Source organism: Coptis chinensis, unplaced genomic scaffold (assembly GCF_015680905.1).
Source record: "Coptis chinensis isolate HL-2020 unplaced genomic scaffold, ASM1568090v1 utg136_pilon_pilon, whole genome shotgun sequence".
Taxonomy (NCBI): domain Eukaryota; kingdom Viridiplantae; phylum Streptophyta; class Magnoliopsida; order Ranunculales; family Ranunculaceae; genus Coptis; species Coptis chinensis.
The window spans coordinates 288235-308644 of NW_028238102.1; the positions used below are offsets into that span (position 1 = coordinate 288235).

The following is a 20410-nucleotide window of genomic DNA, read 5'->3' on the forward strand; positions in this document are numbered from 1 at the left end:
AGAAGAAACCGGTTTGGATAAAGATATATAAAGCGTGGATGCAATTCATGTTCTGAGGGGATGAAATTGTAGAGGTTTATGAGGTGGAGAAAGATGCTATTACTAAGAAAGATGAAGGTTGGGAAGAAGCACTCATTTAGGCCTAAGAAAAAAAATAGATGATAAGGTAGCTAATAAGGAAGAACAGGTTACACCTTTCTTGGATGGTACTCATGCAAAAGAGAAGAGGACACAAGCTAGTGAGACAAATCCAAGAAGGAATTGAGAACATAGTACTAAGCGGTTTATGAGCACTTCTCGAAGTGCAAGAATCCAAGGTGGTAATGGCTCATGTTCCCACTGGTAATTTGGAAGATCGAATTAAAATGTTTTATAACTTTTCACGGTAATGGCTCATGTTAAAGCCTCTTTAAATCTAAATTGTATTAGTCACATGATAAATGTCTATGACTTGTCGTAACCAAAGTTAAAGCAAAAGCGATATGCACACTATGGATAGTTGATCCGAGACCCTATACTGGACCTAATGATTGACTTGTAATTCTAGAGATGATGATTGAAGTTCCAAATTACTATTTATGACCTCACAATCCGGTAAAAATAATTTCAGTACGTATATAATTCCTCGAAAAACTTGGAATAATCTCTATATATAGTCCCGACCCCTTTCAACCAAAAACAGAGCCCTCTTTAAACAATTGCATCACTCTATGTGACGTTAGTAAAACCTAATCATATCTAGAACACCTAAGAGAATTAGGAAATAAAAAATGTAGATGCACAAGAATTGTTGAAATTATTCATAAAAATCTAGACATTAGTACATAATAACACTAATGGGTCTAGAGATTTCCACTACCATTCAGTTTTGATTTTTTTCATTTTGTGTGACAAATAATAATTTCAAATAAGAGTTGTGAATAATTAGTTTAAAAATTGAGTTTTTTTTTTTATGTTTGGTTGGGTTGGGGTTGGCTCACCCTCACTCAATTTTCTGGCTCCGCCACTGTTCATGCACTCACTTCATTTCTTACTTACTTTACATAAATGTGGTGTCTTGTACTCGATATACTTGATGGTTCAGATGCCACGAAGCGAAAGCCAACCTCTTCTCAAGATCTTCAACATCAGTAGAACCGGACTGCATGTTCCACAATCAATTAAAATAAAAAGAATATGATGATTATATAACAACGTCATGATAGTAGATGCAACTTTTTTTTTTTTAGAAATGTTGCTGAGGTTAGACAGACCTCCACCTATATTAGATTCTCAAGTAAAACCTAGTTACATCTTCCTCTACTAACTCAGAGAGGGTTTTACAATTTACATAGGGGAGGACAGAAAGATATATGTTCCTCATTACAATCTATTGATAACTTAGCCAAAAAGTCAGCAGCTCTATTCACTTCTCTTAATACATGCACAAACACTATGTCAAAACAGCTGATTTAGGACGGCTTATATCTGTCGAGATTGGTCAATCTCGACGGCTACTGGCTGTCTCACAAGCCGTTGTTAAAAATGCCGTGGTTTTCGTTCTCGACGGTTAGTGCTGTCCATTATTTGAAATACAAAGACAGCTAGTAGCCGTCGAGAAATGAGTTTTGTGGACGGTTAATGGCCGTGGTTTAGTGTTTAAAACAACAGCTTCGCACTGTCTAGTGTTGCGTCCTGCTCGATCAAAACACGAAACTGAATAGTTTCAATTCCTTATTGCAGACGGCTAATAACAGTAGAGTATTTGAAAATCTAATTTATCGGATCCACCAGATGCTTCAATATGATTGGCTACCCAAATAATTTAAATTCAATATCACATCTTCATGCACTCACTTCATTTCTTACTTACTTTACATAAATGTGGTGTCTTGTACTCGATATACTTGATGGTTCAGATGCCACGAAGCGAAGCCAACCTCTTCTCAAGATCTTCAACATCAGTAGAACTAGACCTGCATGTTCCACAATCAATTAAAATAAAAAGAATATGATGATTATATAGCAACGTCATGATAGTAGATGCAACTTTAAGTCAACTAGGGCAGTGCACTTTCTGATTGTTAATAAGTCCCCAATTGGTGTTAAATATATGGCTTGATGAAACTTACCTTGCCGGGACAACATTTTCAACTTTCTTGGATGAGATCCGACCTTTAGGAGCTGAAGATAACTGTTAATTATACCGATGATGAGTTAGGAATATTAAAATATGGCCAAATCCAGCATGGGGACGTCATCAACAATCGGAAGACCAACTTTGTGAAGCAATATCTACACCAATCTCGTCAAGCACCCTCTGAGACAAAACATGCAAATCTACATAAAGATAACAGGTTGTATTCTATTAAATGTAAGCTGTAGTATATTGAAAAGGCTGATTACTTAGGTATTTGCTAACCTGGTTGGTGAGCTCTTCTGTTTCCTCCTCCGCCTCATCTTTGTCCAAAGTTTCATCAATTGATTTCGATAGCATCTCAATCTGCAAAAAAAATCATAAATAAAAGAGCAATGCAATGACTTCTTAACAAAACCTAATAACAAGGCAACATTTCGTAGTATCCTCGAAATCCCCAAACTCCTATAAGATTTCGGATGGCTTGACACCAATAAATCCTGGTGTGGTACTATGGAGCGGCTTTTCTGGATTTATCGGCAACAATTAAGATCAGAAAATTATGCCCAAATCTTCATGACAGAGACGCACTAAATGCCATAAATTTCTGTGAAACCCCAAGTGGCTCAGCAAAGCTATGGCGAGATATAAACAACTCAATAAAAGCTTTTATCTTTTGAACATTGTCGGTGATTTGCCAAGTCTTGACTCGTTTTGGAACATTTTATAATATGTAAAACGTCTGTTTCATTTAAGGAATACTCGGACAACCACATGATACATGACTTAGAAGCATTTAAATGGTGCATGACAGGAAAGGAGGATCTTACAGTCATGTCCATTTGTGACGACTCCTTCTGAAATTCTTTAATGACTTTTACTTGCTTTGCAGGTGCCATTTGCTGAAACAAGCCAAGACATAAAATTTATCAATAAGCAACATAAAGACAAACTCAAACAATTGAGAAACTGAGATATGTAGTTCAATTGAGATTTCAATCTCAACTACCACTGCCACTACCCCCAAGAACACATACTTTATTCATGGCTACCATGGCTTTTGTAGCACCTTTCATTCCAGTAGAAATTGCAGTACTAGCATACATTGCCTGCCACAAACACCAGCATTTAGAGACGTAGAAACCAGCAGAGTTTCATATAGTTTCAAGTCAGTAACAAGGTCTGGACCTGAGTGTGAGTTGCTACGCCTCTAATCTGTGCGCACGGCTCCCTTGCAAATTAGTAATCTACTGACGTAGTTGAACAAGTTGACGAGCCAATATTCTAGTGGCAGCCTGCATTATTCATAGGGTTAATTCGTAGGACATTCAGTCACCATACAGAACCTAGGGTCCCAAATTAGGTCTCGCATCACAATGAAATTAACACATGCCCAAACTGATCCCGACTTGAACTGATTTAAAAATCCGCAAATTGGATCTTTCTGAAGAGCATATATAGGGTTAAGAACGTGTAGGCTATTATACGGGATTCAATCCGAAACATAGGATGAGATTTACAGTAGGTTACTCAACAATCAACCAAAAATTGACTCCAAATTGAGCCAGGTTGGACTAACTACAAGTCACAATACTCACATTCACGCGTGATTCTTCTAAATCTATACTTTGTTTAGAAGTCTCCATCTCTCCGCACTCTAACAAAGAAAATAAAATACAATGTCAATTTCTTTTGACAACAATTGTGGCGTTGAGCAATGTCACATTCAACTGTCAAGAATATTACCAACTGTCATCATCATCACAATTCACAAGCCCTAACACTAGTTGATTGTTTTGGTTTTGGCCATATCCATCTATTTCTTTCCTTAACTACTAATCTACTTATTACAAGTTAGCTAGAAGGATATCATCACCAGGACTGAAGGATAATCATACCTTCTATGCTTGATTACCAATTGGTATCATGTTGCCTCATATGTTTTTGTGAGACAACAACTGATTCGCACCTTAAGCCCTTTCAGGTGCAAGATTTACATGTCAATGTTACAGCCAACCAAAGAAACTTACATGTCAATGACAAGCAAGATCGCGTGCACTTTTCCCCAATTAAATTCCAGCCAAATCAGCACAACTCATTGGAAAACCCCTTTGAGAACTGACATTCTCAAACCCTTCATCGGATAGTAAGTTGTAACAACAACCAATGCTTATCACTGCTTTAATCTCTACACAGTCCAAAAATGTCCTGAGTTAATAAGAGAAACCAACATTTTAGACTTCAAAGTGCACTAGTATATATATGTCAAACAAGGGAATAACCAACAAACACTAAAGTATGAGCATTATATCCTACTTGCACCAAAATCCAATGCGAAGGAAGTACACTGGTTTACTGTTTGGTAGTCAAGAACGATTTCAAAACATATGGTCACACACTCACACATGTAGCAAAACTCACCCACCATTCTATGATTCCTTGGATTCTAAAATCTAGTTTGGCATAAAGCAAAAAGATATTGAGGAGTTACCTGAGCATGGTTACCGAAAGGTCTCCACAAGCATGAATTCCGGCAAAAACTAGTGAAGATTTCAAATTAGGAATATCGCATGAAGGAGGTTGTATCCTCACATCTTGCAGTCTTTCGCTCAAATCCTTTTTAATCTCATCTCGCTGTTTACAAATATCTTCACGTGCTATACTGTTACTTAAAGTTTTCAATGCATCACTTGAGAGAACTTGGAAAGTAACTGTCTGGGGTCAATTCAATTCCTTGGTTCCTGTTCTGATAAAGCAAAGCATCAGAAATCACTATATGAAGAATGCGAAGGAAGTTTATAAAGCTCATGAAAGGAAATCCAAGGTATACGCGTGCCTCTGCAAGGTCTGCTCATGGTGCAGGCCACAGATAAAACAGGGAACGTAATGGATAACTGAAGCATAAATTTAACATGAGCTTGTTTGTTCAGAGACAAGCGAATTCTCTAAAAAGGAAATTAAATTATGCGAGCCACTCAGCCGTTATGACTTTTGGGCCAAATTCCAAAACCGCAAATCCAGGAACACATATAAGGTTGTATTGATTTCCGCAGATACCTTGGATTTCCTTAGTACAAATAACAACTCACTATATTTTATGACGTACTGAGATTTAAGCATTTTAGCTGCATAGTGCTTCATAATTCGTGCTGCTCTTGCACTAGTAACTGTACTATGATGAGAAGAAGCATCTATTGCAGCCACATATAACTGGTACTGGAAGTTTAATACTTGCTCAAGATAACCCTGACAACATCAATCAATTAGACAGTACAGGTGATGACAGATTTCCCCAAATAGCAAATCTATCTACAAAGAAGCTTCCCCGTAATCTAGCATAAGGTTACTCTCACATACAAGGATGAGGCTAATTTGGTGCAGCAATTTGTTTTGCACAGTGATAAACACTCAACTTAATGTAAATAAGTAACGATTTTATTTGTTTCCCATACCAGCCAGTTAGTTGGAATAGATGCAAATTTATATAAATTTAGCATCTCAACAAATACAAGTGTAGCAATTGACAACTGCGGCCAGGATTTCCACCTGTTTAATTAAGAATCACTCTAAACCCTTCAAGAGAAAACATAATAGAAAGGGTCTTAATCCTTAATAGTTGACCCAAAGATCCCAATGGAATTTTATTCTGAATTATAAAATAGGGTATCTGAGAAACCATTGTAGTTGGTGAACCAGTAGATGACTCTAGGATTGACTATAAAAGTAAAAAATTGCTAAGTACGTCCTTAGAGTTAAAGGGAATTCAGTCTACGTCTTTCATATATCTCTAAAAAATCTTTTAGATATTTTACTTAATATAATCCAAATTGGAGAGCTACCAAAAGCGAGTGACGAGTGGACCACCTTTGTACTTTTAAAACCAGGATTTAGAGGGAAAACACTAAAATTTTGAAAACGAGACAGACACAATATCATTTATTCTTAATTTAAAAAATGAGGAGTTAAAGGTCAAAACCAAACCAACTAAAATAAACTCTTGTTTCCAACCTACAAAAATAAATTCCCCCAAATTTCAATCAAAATTAGGGTTTACCTCAATTTCATCAATTCATCATGAGTAATAATAATAATAATAATAATAATACAACAACTGATTTCCACTTGCCTGATGAACTATTATCAGTAATACCAACTGATCCGTATGACCAACTTGATTTAGCACGTAAAATTACTTCAATGGCAATTGCTTCACGTGTTTCCAAACTTGAATCTGAGAATGGCAGATTGAGACAGAAGATTTCTGAGAAGGATCATCTTGTTTTTCAACTTGAAGAGAAGGTTGTCAAACTTGAACAAGGGTTTCATGAAGCGGATTCTAGATTGAGGCTTGTTGTTGAGGAAAATGTGAGAAAAGTTTGGTTTTTTTTTGGAATTTGGGGGTTTTGGGAATTGAGTTTTTCTCATCTTGGGTTGGTTTTTTTGTAGGTTAAATTGTCAAAAGAACGGGATTCGTTGAATGTTACTGTGAAGAAATTGAACCGGGATTTGTCAAAGGTAATCATGCTTTGCTTTAAGTTTTTTTTTTGAATATGTTGGTTTAGAATACATTTAGAGTGCCAGACTAGTATTGAGTATAACAAACGTTTTAAGTTTTAGAAGTTGAACAAATTTGTACGCGTTATTACATTGTGTTTATCTGAAGACTGAAGAGCTGTTATTGTAAGGCTCACCATAAGGATGTCAGGAGGGATACTACGAAATGATTTTTCATATCCATTCTTGTCAGACAGTAGTGCTTACATTTGAAACGACCATTCCCTGCTTCATTTTTGGGGCCATGAGTCCTGAGATGCTGCAAGAAGTCTGATTATCAGAAACTTAAAACCATTATCACATTGCAATGTTTTGATTCAGGATGAAACTAGGGAACAAATAAAGATGAAACTTGAGAGGATTAAGCTATATATGTTTTGACAATGGTACAGCTAAATCTGAGTGGTTGTGACAGTTGGACACATTTTTTTCACCTCTTCCAACTTCTCACTGGCATACTGCTTCAACTAATAACCTACTTTGTTATGTCTTATTCTTAAGATTAAAATAAATAAGCAAGTAAAAGATCCAAGAGAGTATATCATTGATACAACTAAGATTGTACCTGTTTTGACAGTTGGAGACATTCAAGAGGCAGCTGATGCAATCACTCAATGATGAAAATTCACCTGTACTACTCTGATTTTACTCAACATTTTATTTTCTTAACTTTATAGAGCTTACCTGTGCACCAAAGTCATTATAAAGACTAACAATTGCTATTTGTTCTTTTATTTTAGCAGCAGGCTGAAACTGTTGATATAGGGACATGCGATCAACCTGTTGCCAAAGCTTACTGTATTAAAGGTACTTTACATTAGATTGAGTGTATTGGTGTTACTTTGATCTCATACTTCTTATTTGGTATTCAGGTGATGGAATGAATGGATCTGGAGAAACTGTGAACCCAACTGAAAATGGTATAAGGGCAGCATCTTTTGTCCGTTAATATTTATGCCCAACATCTCGGTTAACTTGATGCATTTTAGGCTATAATGCTGTTTACAGTTTCCAGGCATGTTGGACCACGATTCTCTGTGACTTCATACATCTCACCTAGACTAACTCCAACTGAAACTCCGACTGTGATATCTAAAAGTGGTTCACCCAGAGGCTGCTCTGCTGCCGGATCTCCAAAAATGACATCGGGTGCCATGTCTCCGACAAAATATCAATATGAAGGACGTATTGCATATTCACCATGGTACACATCAAGTCAGCAATCTTCTGCAGCAACTTCTCCTCGTCGTGGGCGTCCATTGCCAGGTACAACAATCATATTTCCTGAACTTTAGTCTTCACAACTATGTGAACAGGCAGTTTGCCTGGTGCATTTGGAACCTCTTGTCTGTGCAGCCATTCTGCTGTGCACTTGCATCTGAAGCATTTTTCATATCTCTGCTATAATTCAGCGGAGGTACATGTTAGCAATCCTGATTAAAACTTGTTTTCATGATCTCAAGGAGGGTCTCCAGCACAAGGAGGACCTGACATTATTATTAACTTCCATGACCACCTTTATAAATACAAAAAAACATTGATTTTAGGAAAGTTACCTTTTTCTTGGTGATTTATAGGACATGGCTTATAGAGGCGGACACATGAATTAATTTAGGCACTTCAATGAGTATCTGCGTATACGCTGAAGTGCTGGTGCAGACATTTGAGACTTCTGTTAACATTCTCATTTGTTGATTTTGTAAATGTTAGGAAGCACTCCTAGAATTGATGGGAAAGAGTTCTTTAGGCAAGCCAGGTCAGTTCAAATTATCCTATTTGTCATAATTCAACTTATAATGAAGAAAAACACTAATACTTCTTAATATTTTTATAATGTAGGAGTCGTCTCTCATATGAACAGTTCAGTGCATTCTTAGCAAACATCAAGGAGCTGAATGCTCAAAAGCAATCTCGGGAGGTAATCAAAATTAACCTTTAAAATTACCAGTGCGACTGCTTTGCATTTTATGATTATTGATTACAAAAATGATTACATATATTCCGATCAGGAGACGTTAAGGAAGGCAGATGAGATATTTGGTGTGGAGAACAAAGATCTTTACTTATCATTCCAAGGATTGCTGAATCGCAACACGCATTAGAACTTATTCTCTGGTATTCTACTTTTCTCTTCTCCCAGTGCATCTGCGGGGGCACACATTTTCTCATTTTATTTTGGTTTGTTTTGTTTTATATTATTATACCAAAGGCCATTCACCGGCTTAATTGTTGTCTCGAGTAAATTGGGGGGAAAAAAAAAAAGAGGAATCGCTTCTTATCCCCAGCATGGCTTTTAAGATATAAAGAATTTGAGAGTTTTGAGAGTATTGTGTACTAGTAGATACCTTCAGGAGACATCAAATATGTTTAAGCAGGGTAATATTGGAGTTTGGAGGTAGTCCTAAGGTGTTGGTGTTATTATGTTCAGTTGTTTGCAGTTTTTCTAGGATAGTTAATGGAAGATGAGCGGGTCAGATCGCCTATTCCTTTTACAGCATCAATTCCAGGGGTAAACTGAACTGTGTAGGGTCTGTGGCTCTCCAGTCCAGTTTCCTCGGGAGAAGATCAAAATAAGTTTTCTGTGGAGAGGATTGAATATTGCATAGTTTTGCATGCTGCAGTCCATTTACCTGCTACATCTAATTTCACAGCTAGCCAGGTTCACTTATCTTTTTTAATCATAATGTTCTTTGTTATTTGAGATGCATTTGTGACATTTGTTGTGCCATTTCCGCCATTTAGTTTCTGCAATAGGGTATAGTTTGTTTTAAGATTTTCTTAGGTGCATTTTATTGATCTGTGGCGTCATATTTAACTTCGAGGGTTAGTCAGTTGCATTCTTTGTTTATTTTAAAAGCCTTATTTGAACAATTACTGCTTTAGGTGGATCTCATTAATTTCATCTACTTTTTGTATCAGCAGAATTCAGCTAGGTGTTTCATATACTCATTGATCATTCTGTAAGGCTCTATGTGTGGTATAGCTCGAGAGGGAAGTTGGAAAAGGCACAAGTTGCTTTGCTGTGATACTGGTCCAACAGCCAACCAACTTACCAGAGTAAGGATAAAGTTTGTAGCGGGTCAATGTTTTCTTCCCTCTCTTGTGGGAGTTGTGGCTTTGATGCGTTGCAAAGCAATTTGTAAATTTAGGAGTGGCATACTGGCATATGCCAATTGGAAATTTGGAAATGTAACAGCTTTGGACCTGCAGTCCGCTCATAACATCAATTGGAAAGTGTAATATTTTTTTTTTGGGAATCGTGTACAAGTGCGACATTACTGTAGATCGATTACATTAATCTCTTAAGGAACTATATTTATACGTCATTTCAACCCTTAATATTAATCAGAACCTTGCTTTTTAATTTGTCATTCCAAAGCGAATATTTTTTATTTTCATAGGAGAACTAATTTGGAAAAACTTGAAGGCTGTGACAGAAGGGTTAGCAGCCTAGCAGTTAGCACACGGGAAAAATGAATTTCCTTCAGGCCCTTCAAGCTCTGATGTATCACTTTCATTAGACTACGTACTTCGTAGAGTGTCTTCCACTCCCCCTTAAATGTTCTTCTCGGTTGGTTCATTACATCTCCAAGGCATGATGGATTGCTGGATGAGTTCATCTGTCATGAAAATCATTTACTTTTACGGAAGGCACATGTATATTTGATAACTCGTATTTTCATTCTTGGTAAAAGGAGTCGGAAAAGTAAAATACAATTATGTATAAGTTAACCTGTCTTTGATTACGAAAAAAAAAGCATGGTATGTTCTTTCTGCAAACAATGATTTTGTAAAATACATGAGATGTAAATATTTCACTAGGGCTGTTGAAATGATTAGTTACTATGTGAAGTCTTCAATATAGTATGGTATTAAATGGGCAATGGAGCAATAGAGGAGTTACTGCCCAAATGCCAGTGGATCATACGCATTGGTCACAAGGTGGATATCTGGAGAGATGGGTGCATAAGTAGTGTGTCCCTTAAGCGAGCTTCAAATATTTCTGATATGGAGTTGGATGGGTGGATCCAAGGCTGCAGACCTTATTATTGAATGGGACTTGGGTGATACCAGAGATTATGCAGGAGGTGATTGGCTTGCAGGGTTCAATGCAACTTCCATTGGCGCGCCTGAGCCAGATGAGAATGAAGAAGTCCACCTGGCGTGGACTCCTGATCTAGAAGGTGAGTTCAAAGTTAAGTCAGCATTTGAGGAAATTAGAGTGAAAAGCGATAAGAAAAGTTGGCATTCTAATGTTTGAAACTCTCATGTACCAGTAAAGACCGCAGCCACTGCTTGGAAATTGATAACAAATGCTGTTGCCGACGCCTTGGATGGAAAAAAGTCCACTTAGCATCAATGTGCTATGTTTGTCGTAATCATGAAAGAAGTCTGAGTCATTTACTGTGGCACTGGGAGAGCATGCTAAGACAATTTGAGTTTAAAACCCATTGTTCTTCTTTCACAGAAACCATCGATGCATCTAAGTCTAGAACCTATGATTAAACTATTGAATTGTGGTGACCCTTTGCCCCCTTTGGCACCATTGTCACTTGATATATCATGAAAACAAGACAGTCAACTTATAAGAAGAAGGGTTAGGCCAGCTGCTATGCTAATAACTAGGCACTCCTACCATAGATTGACATTTCTGAAGGTCATGAACTCTTGGAATCTTTTAGTACTCCTACCAAAAGCTCCTCAAATTAGGATATGTTCTTGGTGGACTTTGCTGCAGTAAACACTTGATCCCCACTAAGATAATTCGAATATGAACACTCTAAACTTCAACCGAAAAATCTAAGTTTTTACTACAACCAATAATCATAAATCTAAGTTATATATTGAATTAACTATCACAGACAAGCAATAACAAATAACAATGTAAAGTAAAATTAACCGCAATGAGATACGACTTCCACAAGAGTCCATCATTTTTATAAGTGTGGGAAGGAAAATTACAATTATTTCTATCAAGTCTTTCTAAACTTCCTAGATCTCTCTTCACTAATCTCTATTTTATGGGATGTAGATACTGCGGCCCATAATCTTTTTCACTGTGACTTTTCTAATCCAAAACAAGCAAGGTTTAACCCAGTATAAAAGAAGACCTATGGGCATGTTCTCCTAAGTCCTGATTACTTGAACGGTTGAACCCATTCGTGACATAATAACCGGCATTTTGTGTCTTTCTCCCACCGCTATAAGTCGAGTGCCCAACCAAGAACAAGACACAGTACAAAAAAACAAATATAAAAAATTGGAAAACCGAGAAGATCCAATTTCTCCCGCAATATTATTGTTCTAGAGTCTTCTCATTGACGTCTACAACATCCCATTACAATTCAAAGTTTGCTTATACTATTTTTTGTTTTCGTCAATCTTATTCTATCTGTTCCAATGGCTGATTGGTCTAATTGCTTTCCGATTTAAATGGAAACTTCCATTATAACCTTTTTCACTCCGACTTTCCTAATTCAACACAAACAAGGTTTAACCCAGTATAAAAGAAGAACTACGGGCATAGTCTTCTGATTATTTTAGTTCTTGTACGTACGCATTCTTTACTCTAATGGCTGATTGGTCTGGTATCCCAGAAGAACTCCTGTCACTCATCTGCCAACGACTCGATTCTTTTGTCGACTACTTGCAGTTTAAAGTGGTTTGCAAGTCATGGAGATGCGTTTCTTACAACTATCCACTGCTACAACTTCCTCTGCTCATGCTACCCCAAGAAAACACTTCATCAACATCTCATCGTTCTTTTCTTGGTCTTACCAGAGGTGGAGAAGAATTGGATAAGACCAAAGTATACGAGCTTGATTTACCCGAGATCCATCGGCATAGGTGCGTTGGAGCCGCAGGTAATTGGATTGTTACAGTTGATATGGAACTTGATATGCATATTTTCAATCTATTCTCCAAAGTTCATATGAATCTCCCACCACAATCCACATTCAATACCGAGTTTCGTGATCTTAAGTTAAATAAAGTGGTTTTAACCTATCCTAAGGATCTATCTGAAGATTGCATTGCTGTAGCCCTTTCCAAACATATAGCAATTGCTAGACCTGGAGACAAAACGTGGACAACAATACAAAACATCTCCTTTGTTATGGACGTTATATACTTCAAGGATAAATTATATGGAATTTGTGCTAATAGGAAGTTATACATTTTTTATATCAAGAGTGATCCTCCAAAAGCAAGTGAAGTGCACGTGTCCAATTCGGTATGTGTTGGAGGTGGTGTTACAGATGTAAATCGCTACTTGGTAGAATGGTCAGGGGAGTTGCTACAAGTTCTTCAGCATGAATCTCGAAAAGAGGGAGGAGGAATAAAAAAGTTATGCACTAATGCATTCGATGTTTCCAAACTTGATTTTTCTTATAATAAATGGTGTCCCGTGAAAAGTTTAGGACAACATGCTTTGTTCTTGGGTTTTAATACTTCGGTTTCTGTATTGGCTTCTGCGGAGACAATATTCAAGAGGAATTGCATCTACTTTGTTGAAGACCATCGTATGCAGTATTATGGAACTAATGCCGACATTGAAATTTCTTTTGACATAGGAGTTTTTAATTTGGAAGACAAAAAAGTTCGACCTTTTTCCACCAACACTATCTCTGCTTTTCCATTTTCACCTCCTGTTTGGATTATTTCAAAACTCAATAGTTGATCTTCAGCATTTTGGAGACATGGGACCTTTGTGCCGAAGTGGACTGTACTAGTTACTACATCCACTTAATAAATTTTATGTTATTCTTAGCTTGTTTAGTTTAGTTTGTGCCGACATATATTTTCTTGGTGTTCGATGAAGTACATTCTAACTAATGTCATTACTTTGTTGTTGCATCTAAAATTTGTTGTTCGATCTATTCAATAGCTATGATTTTTCTTAAAAAAAATGAGTTGTCTTGTGCTTTAGACGTCGAAGGCCTGAAGGCCTGATGAATGAGTGTCCATCATTTAGATGAGAAACATGAAATCTAAATATGCACGTGTGATCAATTGTTGTGCATGATTAATGCTAGTATAATGATAAGTGAGCTGAGAATAATATTTTCAACGAGTCGACCACACATTTAGAACTCTTTACGCCTCAAGATTTGGTAATGATATATCATGACTTGAGATGTCATATAATAGTCATATAATAGGAAGATATTCATTGAATGTGTCATGAATGATCTGTTAGTGTTATGATGAGTATTTCTTGAATGTGGTGAGAATGACCCAAGGTATTCATTGAATGTGTCATAAATGACCTGTTAGTGTATGATGGATATTCCTTGAATGTAGCGTGAATGACCCAAGATATTCATTGAATGTGTCATGAATGACCTGAGATATTAAATGCTTATAAGAGGCTGTGATTATGCGAATGGAAAGCCCAGAGATGGCTATGACTCACAAGTTACGAGTTTGCAAGATGTAAATATGTTCTTGGAGGCGATATCCCCGCTTGGGACATATGTCTTGTAGTGGTACTCGGTGTGAGAGAGGCATACGGTTATGTGTGATTTGGCAAATGTGTGAAGTGCAAATCGTGGAGTAGGAACTAAATGTGAGGTTAGTAAATAAGTGATTAATAAACAAGATACATTGTGGAATTGAATGAACTAAAAGTATGTTAATTTGTGTGATGTTATGGATGTGAAGTATGACTGTGAATAATATTAGTGAATGCTGGTGATCTTTTATGTGATTGCGAAATGACTATAACTTGATATGTTATTACGAAAATATTAATGACTTGTGATAGTATAATACCTATGGTTATGCACGCAGAAACTTTATGATGTAATGATGTCATGTGAATGACTACCCTTACTTGATATAGGTATTATGATAAGTGGTATTTCCCGAATATGCGGGACAAACCAGATTGTATCAATTAGACTTAAATGTCTTAAATGAGGTTTGATTAAGAATGGAAATTTGACTGGTTGAGATAAATCATTTTATTGTGATGTCTAACTCTGTTTTGCAGAAAGGTATGATATATTAATCTTTTATGCATAGACATAAATATCCTACCCTAAGACGACATGTTGGCTTTAAGGTAAGGTGTATCAAACTCATATTTAATTAGATTATCATATATGCATTTACTAAGTGGAATGTAAGTGGTATTTATGTTGTGAGTTATTTTGGAAAGTGGAAATAATGAGTATTGTTATATGAGATTCTTGAAATTGTATATTGGGGGTGAAATCTTACTTGGGAAGAAACTACATGCCGTTTTGAGAAAATGAAACTAACTTGTCTTCCAAGTTGAAATGATTGTAATAGTATATTCTTTTATTTGAAATATTGAACATATTGTTTTTATATTTAGTCTTATTCATACTGCTAACCCATGTTTGCTTTCTTTTGCAACGTGGGTGTGTTCTTGGAAACATATATGATGAAGTGCAGTGGATGGGGACACGTGATTTTGATTTGCTCTTGGAGTCTTCTGGTTTAAGTTTTTCTGAAGTGTACGGTTTTGTTTTGAGACAGATGTAATAGAGTTGGCTAGTTTCTTTGTAGTTTAGTAATGTGATTGAAGGATTGTTCATTTTGGTTTTAAAGTTGATCTCATATTTTAATATCGTGGTTGATAATATGTTATTAGGGTTTCGTTTCATCCTGGGTTTTCAGATGATTGAATAGGGTGACGATTAATATAATTATATCTTAGATAATTCTCTATTTTAAATTTTCTGTAAATTTGGGGCGTGACAATTTTCACCCTCAAATCTACTATTTTGACTCTCATTAGTAAATCATATGTCTATCTAAATTTGCATTCAAGTAGTGTACGACTAGAGTTTGGCGAGCACAACTACTCTCCTCTTCAACACAACGTTTAGAGAGTATTTAATTACTCATATCTACTGTTCACACACTTTCAATCTACGGTTCATCAACGTATTGTAAATCATTGCTCATTACACAACATTAACGAATAGTAGAAAAATAAACAACCACTCAAGGACACATATAGATAAACTAGCTGTAAACCTGTTAGAATACGTCAATACTTTGACAGATTTAACTCTTCGCGTAGCCATTCCCAATGCAAATGCTTTAGAAATCAATCATTGAAAAACCTATAAATTTACCCACCAACAACCTATAAATTTTAGCATTGGATTTTTTTCCCGTGATAGATGAAAAACCTTACTTTACACATTAAATGTACATCAACAAGTTTATCATGAACTTGACAACGAACTAACGATATCAAATTAGGAAACTATATAAAACGAGAGCGAGTTCAAGGGATATTGGGAAAAATAAAAGTACCTTCAAGAGCAACTGAATTTATTTCTTCGCTAAAGTCAACTGAAGATAGATACTCGAGAGATAGGTTAGCCCATTTGCCTTTCTTAAAAAAATGAGAGTGAGAATACACGTGTGGAAATTAGAGATACAAGTGGTGAAAGTGAGACCACGTGTTAAGTATACTAATGGGCTCAGAATTAAGCCAACATTTATCATAAAACCCATTAAAAAAATGAAAATTAAAAGACAGCCCAAAATTTAGACATCTTAATACAGTAAGGCCCATTCATACAAAAAAAAAAACCTTTTAGTCTAACAAATTATTGGCGATAGGAACTTTGATCAATTAATTTACTTTCTGAGTTTCAATATAATTTGAAAATAAGATTTTTTATACATAATAAAAAAAATTATATAAAAGCGGTCTATGTTCGTTGAACGGGTCCAAAAATCTAGTTACAAATATATTAGTATAATATCAAGATTTTATATATATACTAGCAAATTTTGAATTTGATATATGCTCAAAATAACCTTGATGATACACAAATTTGATATATCAAGATTTGTACAAATTTTACGTTTTCATCCTTGCCAAATTAACGCTGCATTCCAAATTTGTGAGTATGTTTGATCGGTGGGGACGGGGTTTCCTGGAAAGTCGACTATGAGATTTCCGAACGACATTAGTACATATTGATATCGGTATTAGTACATATCGAAATCGAAATGGAAACTTCCATTATAACCTTTTTCACTCTGACTTTCCTAATCCAACACAAACAGGGTTTAACCCATTATAAAAGAACTACACGGGCATGTTCTTCTAAGGAAGTACTGGGGGATGAAGGAGTTTACCACTAAGGATAAATACTTTGGGGTTCCCATTGTTCTTACTGAAAGTAAGAGGGAGGATTTTGATTACCTCGTTGATAAAGTACATAATAAAATACAAGGGTGGAGGGCTAGATTGCTATCCCAGGCTGGTAGAACTGTTCTTATCTAAGTGGTTGCACAAGCTACCCCTCTGTATGCCATGACATCTTACTCCCTGCCTGCAGCTGTGTGTAGTAATATGGACAGGGCATGTAGGGATTTTTGGTGGCATGGGCATGAGAGAGTATCCACACTATTGAGTGGGATAAACTTTGCAAACCTAAGTCCCTTGGGGGACTAGGATTCAGGAAGTTTGCTGATATGAACAAGGCTCTGCTAGCTAAACAAAGCTGGAGAGCCTTAAAAGATAAGGAATCTATATGGCACCAAACTTTCACAGCTGCGTATGGTAGAAAAGGTATTGGTGTGGAGCAGAAGGTGCCTTCCAATGCATCTTTTTTCTGGAAAGGCATAAATAAGAATCTTAATCTTGTGAGTAAAAGATCCATCTGGAACATTGGAGATGGGAGTGACACATTTGTCTTCAATGATCCTTGGATTAAGATGAATGACAAACCTGTGAGGATTAAAGACATACATACCCCTATGGGGAATCAGGCTCATTGGAAAGTCAAACATCTTATTAGGACAGATGGTCTTGGATGGAACAATGAGTTAATTGATGAAGTGTTTGACCCTGTTATTGCGGGAGTCATCAAAAGCATTCACATCAAACCTCAAGAAGGGGGGAAAGATGAATTGGTTTGGTGACCAGAAAAGAAAGGCAAGTTTTCTATCAAATCAGCCTTCCATCTCCTCAAATATGAAGAGTGGAGAGGTAGTGACTCCACTTTTCAGATCAAAACCATCAAAAGGATTTGGAAAGTAGAGGTGGCAGCTAGAGAGCAATTGTTATTGTGGAAAATGTATATGAATATCCTTCATCTAACTGGTGAAAGGATACAAAAACGAATAAGTAATAAGGAAACCAACTGTGTTTTCTGTAATAGGGAGTTGGAAACACAAGAACATGTGTTCTTTGAGTGTGATTGGACTAAATCCCTATGGGTAGCCTCTCCTATTGGATTGAGAACTGAAGCCAATAAGGGGTGGACTACCAGAAGCTGGCTGGATGAGGTGATGGAGTGGTGTAACAATGAAGATGAGACCATTGCTAACTTAGGAGTGTATGCGTGCACTCTCCTACATATTATATGGGACAATAGGAACCTTGAAAAGTTTGATAAGGGGGCAGCAACAAGGGAAGCAATTCTGACAGCAACAAGCATACAATGGCAGAGGAGACTTAAGGCTTTTGACAGAGAGTCCTCTACTTATAACTTTAGATCAGATAACACAAATGTTCATATTGTTCATAATGTTAATAGTAATGTAATTTTACTTGCTTCTTCTTCTACTGGAAATACACAACTCGACATGGGCTGAGCAGTGAAAGGAATCAACAAACTCACCCTATGGATGTTGTAACTATCAGGTTTGATGCTGCATTCAACAAACATAACAAGGAAGGAGCAGGAACAACTATGGCATGGGGAGAGAAGGGAGTTCTATTGGTTGTAGCTGTGAGGAGGTTTACGGCCAAGTCATCTGAGAAAAGTGAGTTCTTGGTAGCGTATAGCGATAAAATTTGTGAAAACATCCGGGGAGGTGGGAAGTTTATGTTTGAAGGAGATAGCATCAACATAATCAACAGTTTGAAGGATCAGGAGTCCAGAGTGGATTGGTCTTTGCAAAATGTAGTTAAAGCCATCATCAATACTTCTAGTAAATTTGTGTTTTCTAGTTTTAACTGGTTAAGACGGTGCTTTAACAGGGAGGCTCACGATCTTGCTAGATGGGCTGCTAGTAAGGCAGATATGAGTTCTCTACCTGTATGCTGTACAAACTTTAATTGTATTCCTATTTTGGTATGATATATATTAAGCAGGGTTATCGGGAAAAAAAAAAGATTTTAACCCAGTACATATCGATATCGTATTATCGTGACATAATAACCGGCACTTTGTGTCTTTCTCCCACCGCTATATAAGTCGAGTACCCAACCAACAACAAGACACATCTCCAGTTCAAAAAAAATAGAAAAAATTGGAAAACCGATTATTGTTCTAGAGTCTTCTCATTGACGTCTACAACATCCCATTACAATTCAAAGTTTGCTTATACTATTTTTGTTTTCGTCAATCTTATTCTATCTACTCCAATGGCTGATTGGTCTAGTATTCCAGAAGAACTCCTGTCTCTCATCTGTAATCGGCTCGATTCTGTTGTCGATTACTTGCAGTTGAGTATGGTTTGCAAGCCATGGAGATGTGTTTCTATGTCTCCTACCAAGTATCCACTGCGACAACTTCCGCTGCTCATGCTACCCCAAGAAAAGACTTCATCAACATCTCGTCGTTCCTTTCTCGGTCTTACAAAAGGCGGGGAAGAATTCGATAAGACGAAAGTATACGAGCTTGATTTACCAGAGATCCATCAGCATAGATGCGTTGGAGCCGCAGGTAATTGGATTGTTACAGTTGATATGGAACTTGATATGCATATTTTCAATCTATTCTCCAAAGTTCATGTGAATCTCCCACCACAATCCACATTTGATACCCAGTTTGACGATCAAACAAAAACTCGAACTCAACTTCGCGATCTTATGGTAAGTAAAGTGGTTTTAACCTCTATGTATCCTAACGATCCATCTAAAGACTGTATTGCGGTAGCTATCCATTCTCTTCGCATGAAGATTGCAATTGCTAGACCAGGAGACAAAACGTGGATCACAATACAAAACATTTGTTGTGTTAAGGACATTATATACTTCAAGGAGAAATTGTATGGAATTACTCCTAATAATAACTTATGTATTTGTGATATCAAGAGTGATCCTCCAAAGGCAAGTGAAATGCACGTGTCCTATTCTTCATTAAGAGGTGTATTTAATCGCTACTTGGTTGAATGGTCAGGGGAGTTGTTACAAGTTATTCGACAAGAATCTCGAAAAAAGTTCTGCACTACATTTAGGATTGTTGTTTTCAAATTTGATTTTGCTTGGAATAAATGGCGGCTCGTGGAAACCTTGGGAGAACATGCTTTGTTCTTGGGTTTTAATAGCTCAGTTTCTGTATTGGCTTCTAACTCGACAATATTCAAGAGGAATTGCATCTATTTCACTGAAGACTATCATTTGAAGTATTATGGAACTAATCTTGACATTGAAATTCCTTTTGACATGGGAGTTTTTAATTTGGAAGACAAAAAAATTCAACCTTTTTCCATCAACACTACTCTTGCTTCTCCATTTTCACCTCCTGTTTGGATTATCTCAAAACTACATGGCTGATCTTCAGCATTTTTATGGCGTGGGACTTTTGTGTCGAAGTGGATTGTACTAGTTATTGCATTCACTTAATAAACTTTATGTTATGCTTAGATTGTTTAGTTTAGTTTAGTTTGTGCCGACATATTTTCTTGGTGTACGATGAAGTACGTTCTAAGTAATGCCATTACTTCGTTGTTGGATCTTAGCAATTAAAAGAATAAGTTAAACACAAAGACAGAATAAGTCAACTCATGAGC

At 36.6% G+C, this 20410-nt stretch overlaps 2 protein-coding genes and 3 long non-coding RNA genes across 7 annotated transcripts; 2 read left to right on the forward strand and 3 right to left on the reverse strand.

The window, feature by feature from the left end:
• Positions 1-1682: 1682 nt before the first annotated feature.
• LOC147474043 (uncharacterized) lies at positions 1683-2289 on the reverse strand. Its single transcript, XR_015210130.1, has 2 exons — positions 2112-2289; positions 1683-1955 (listed from the first exon to the last, which is right to left on the reverse strand). It is a non-coding gene; the product is annotated as an uncharacterized LOC147474043 (long non-coding RNA).
• A 629-nt stretch (positions 2290-2918) lies between these two features.
• LOC147474044 (uncharacterized) lies at positions 2919-4140 on the reverse strand. The gene is made up of 4 exons (XR_015210128.1): positions 3715-4140; positions 3305-3411; positions 3154-3225; positions 2919-3018 (listed from the first exon to the last, which is right to left on the reverse strand). It is a non-coding gene; the product is annotated as an uncharacterized LOC147474044 (long non-coding RNA).
• Positions 4141-4156: 16 nt separating this feature from the next.
• LOC147474045 (uncharacterized) lies at positions 4157-5833 on the reverse strand. The gene is made up of 3 exons (XR_015210129.1): positions 5223-5833; positions 4608-4862; positions 4157-4304 (listed from the first exon to the last, which is right to left on the reverse strand). It is a non-coding gene; the product is annotated as an uncharacterized LOC147474045 (long non-coding RNA).
• A 128-nt stretch (positions 5834-5961) lies between these two features.
• Positions 5962-10034, forward strand: LOC147474046 (interactor of constitutive active ROPs protein). Of its 3 annotated transcripts, none has more exons than XM_086586687.1 (10): positions 5962-6481; positions 6563-6631; positions 7248-7301; positions 7411-7477; positions 7543-7590; positions 7679-7936; positions 8381-8426; positions 8510-8588; positions 8680-8785; positions 9593-10034. In XM_086586687.1, the coding sequence occupies exons 1-9, from the start codon at positions 6191-6193 to the stop codon at positions 8770-8772; spliced, it is 1005 nt and encodes a 334-aa protein (XP_086442813.1). In that variant the 5' UTR covers positions 5962-6190; the 3' UTR covers positions 8773-8785; positions 9593-10034. The 3 variants fall into 3 exon arrangements, with proteins under 3 accessions (XP_086442813.1, XP_086442815.1, XP_086442814.1); XM_086586689.1 differs by having other exon boundaries at positions 6039-6481; positions 7414-7477; XM_086586688.1 differs by having other exon boundaries at positions 6047-6481; positions 9590-10034.
• A 1716-nt stretch (positions 10035-11750) lies between these two features.
• On the forward strand, positions 11751-20263 carry LOC147474047 (uncharacterized). Its single transcript, XM_086586755.1, has 6 exons — positions 11751-13347; positions 17220-17586; positions 17830-18211; positions 18346-18563; positions 18654-18711; positions 18870-20263. The coding sequence occupies exons 1-6, from the start codon at positions 12243-12245 to the stop codon at positions 20172-20174; spliced, it is 3435 nt and encodes a 1144-aa protein (XP_086442881.1). The 5' UTR covers positions 11751-12242; the 3' UTR covers positions 20175-20263.
• The last annotated feature ends 147 nt before the right edge of the window (positions 20264-20410 follow it).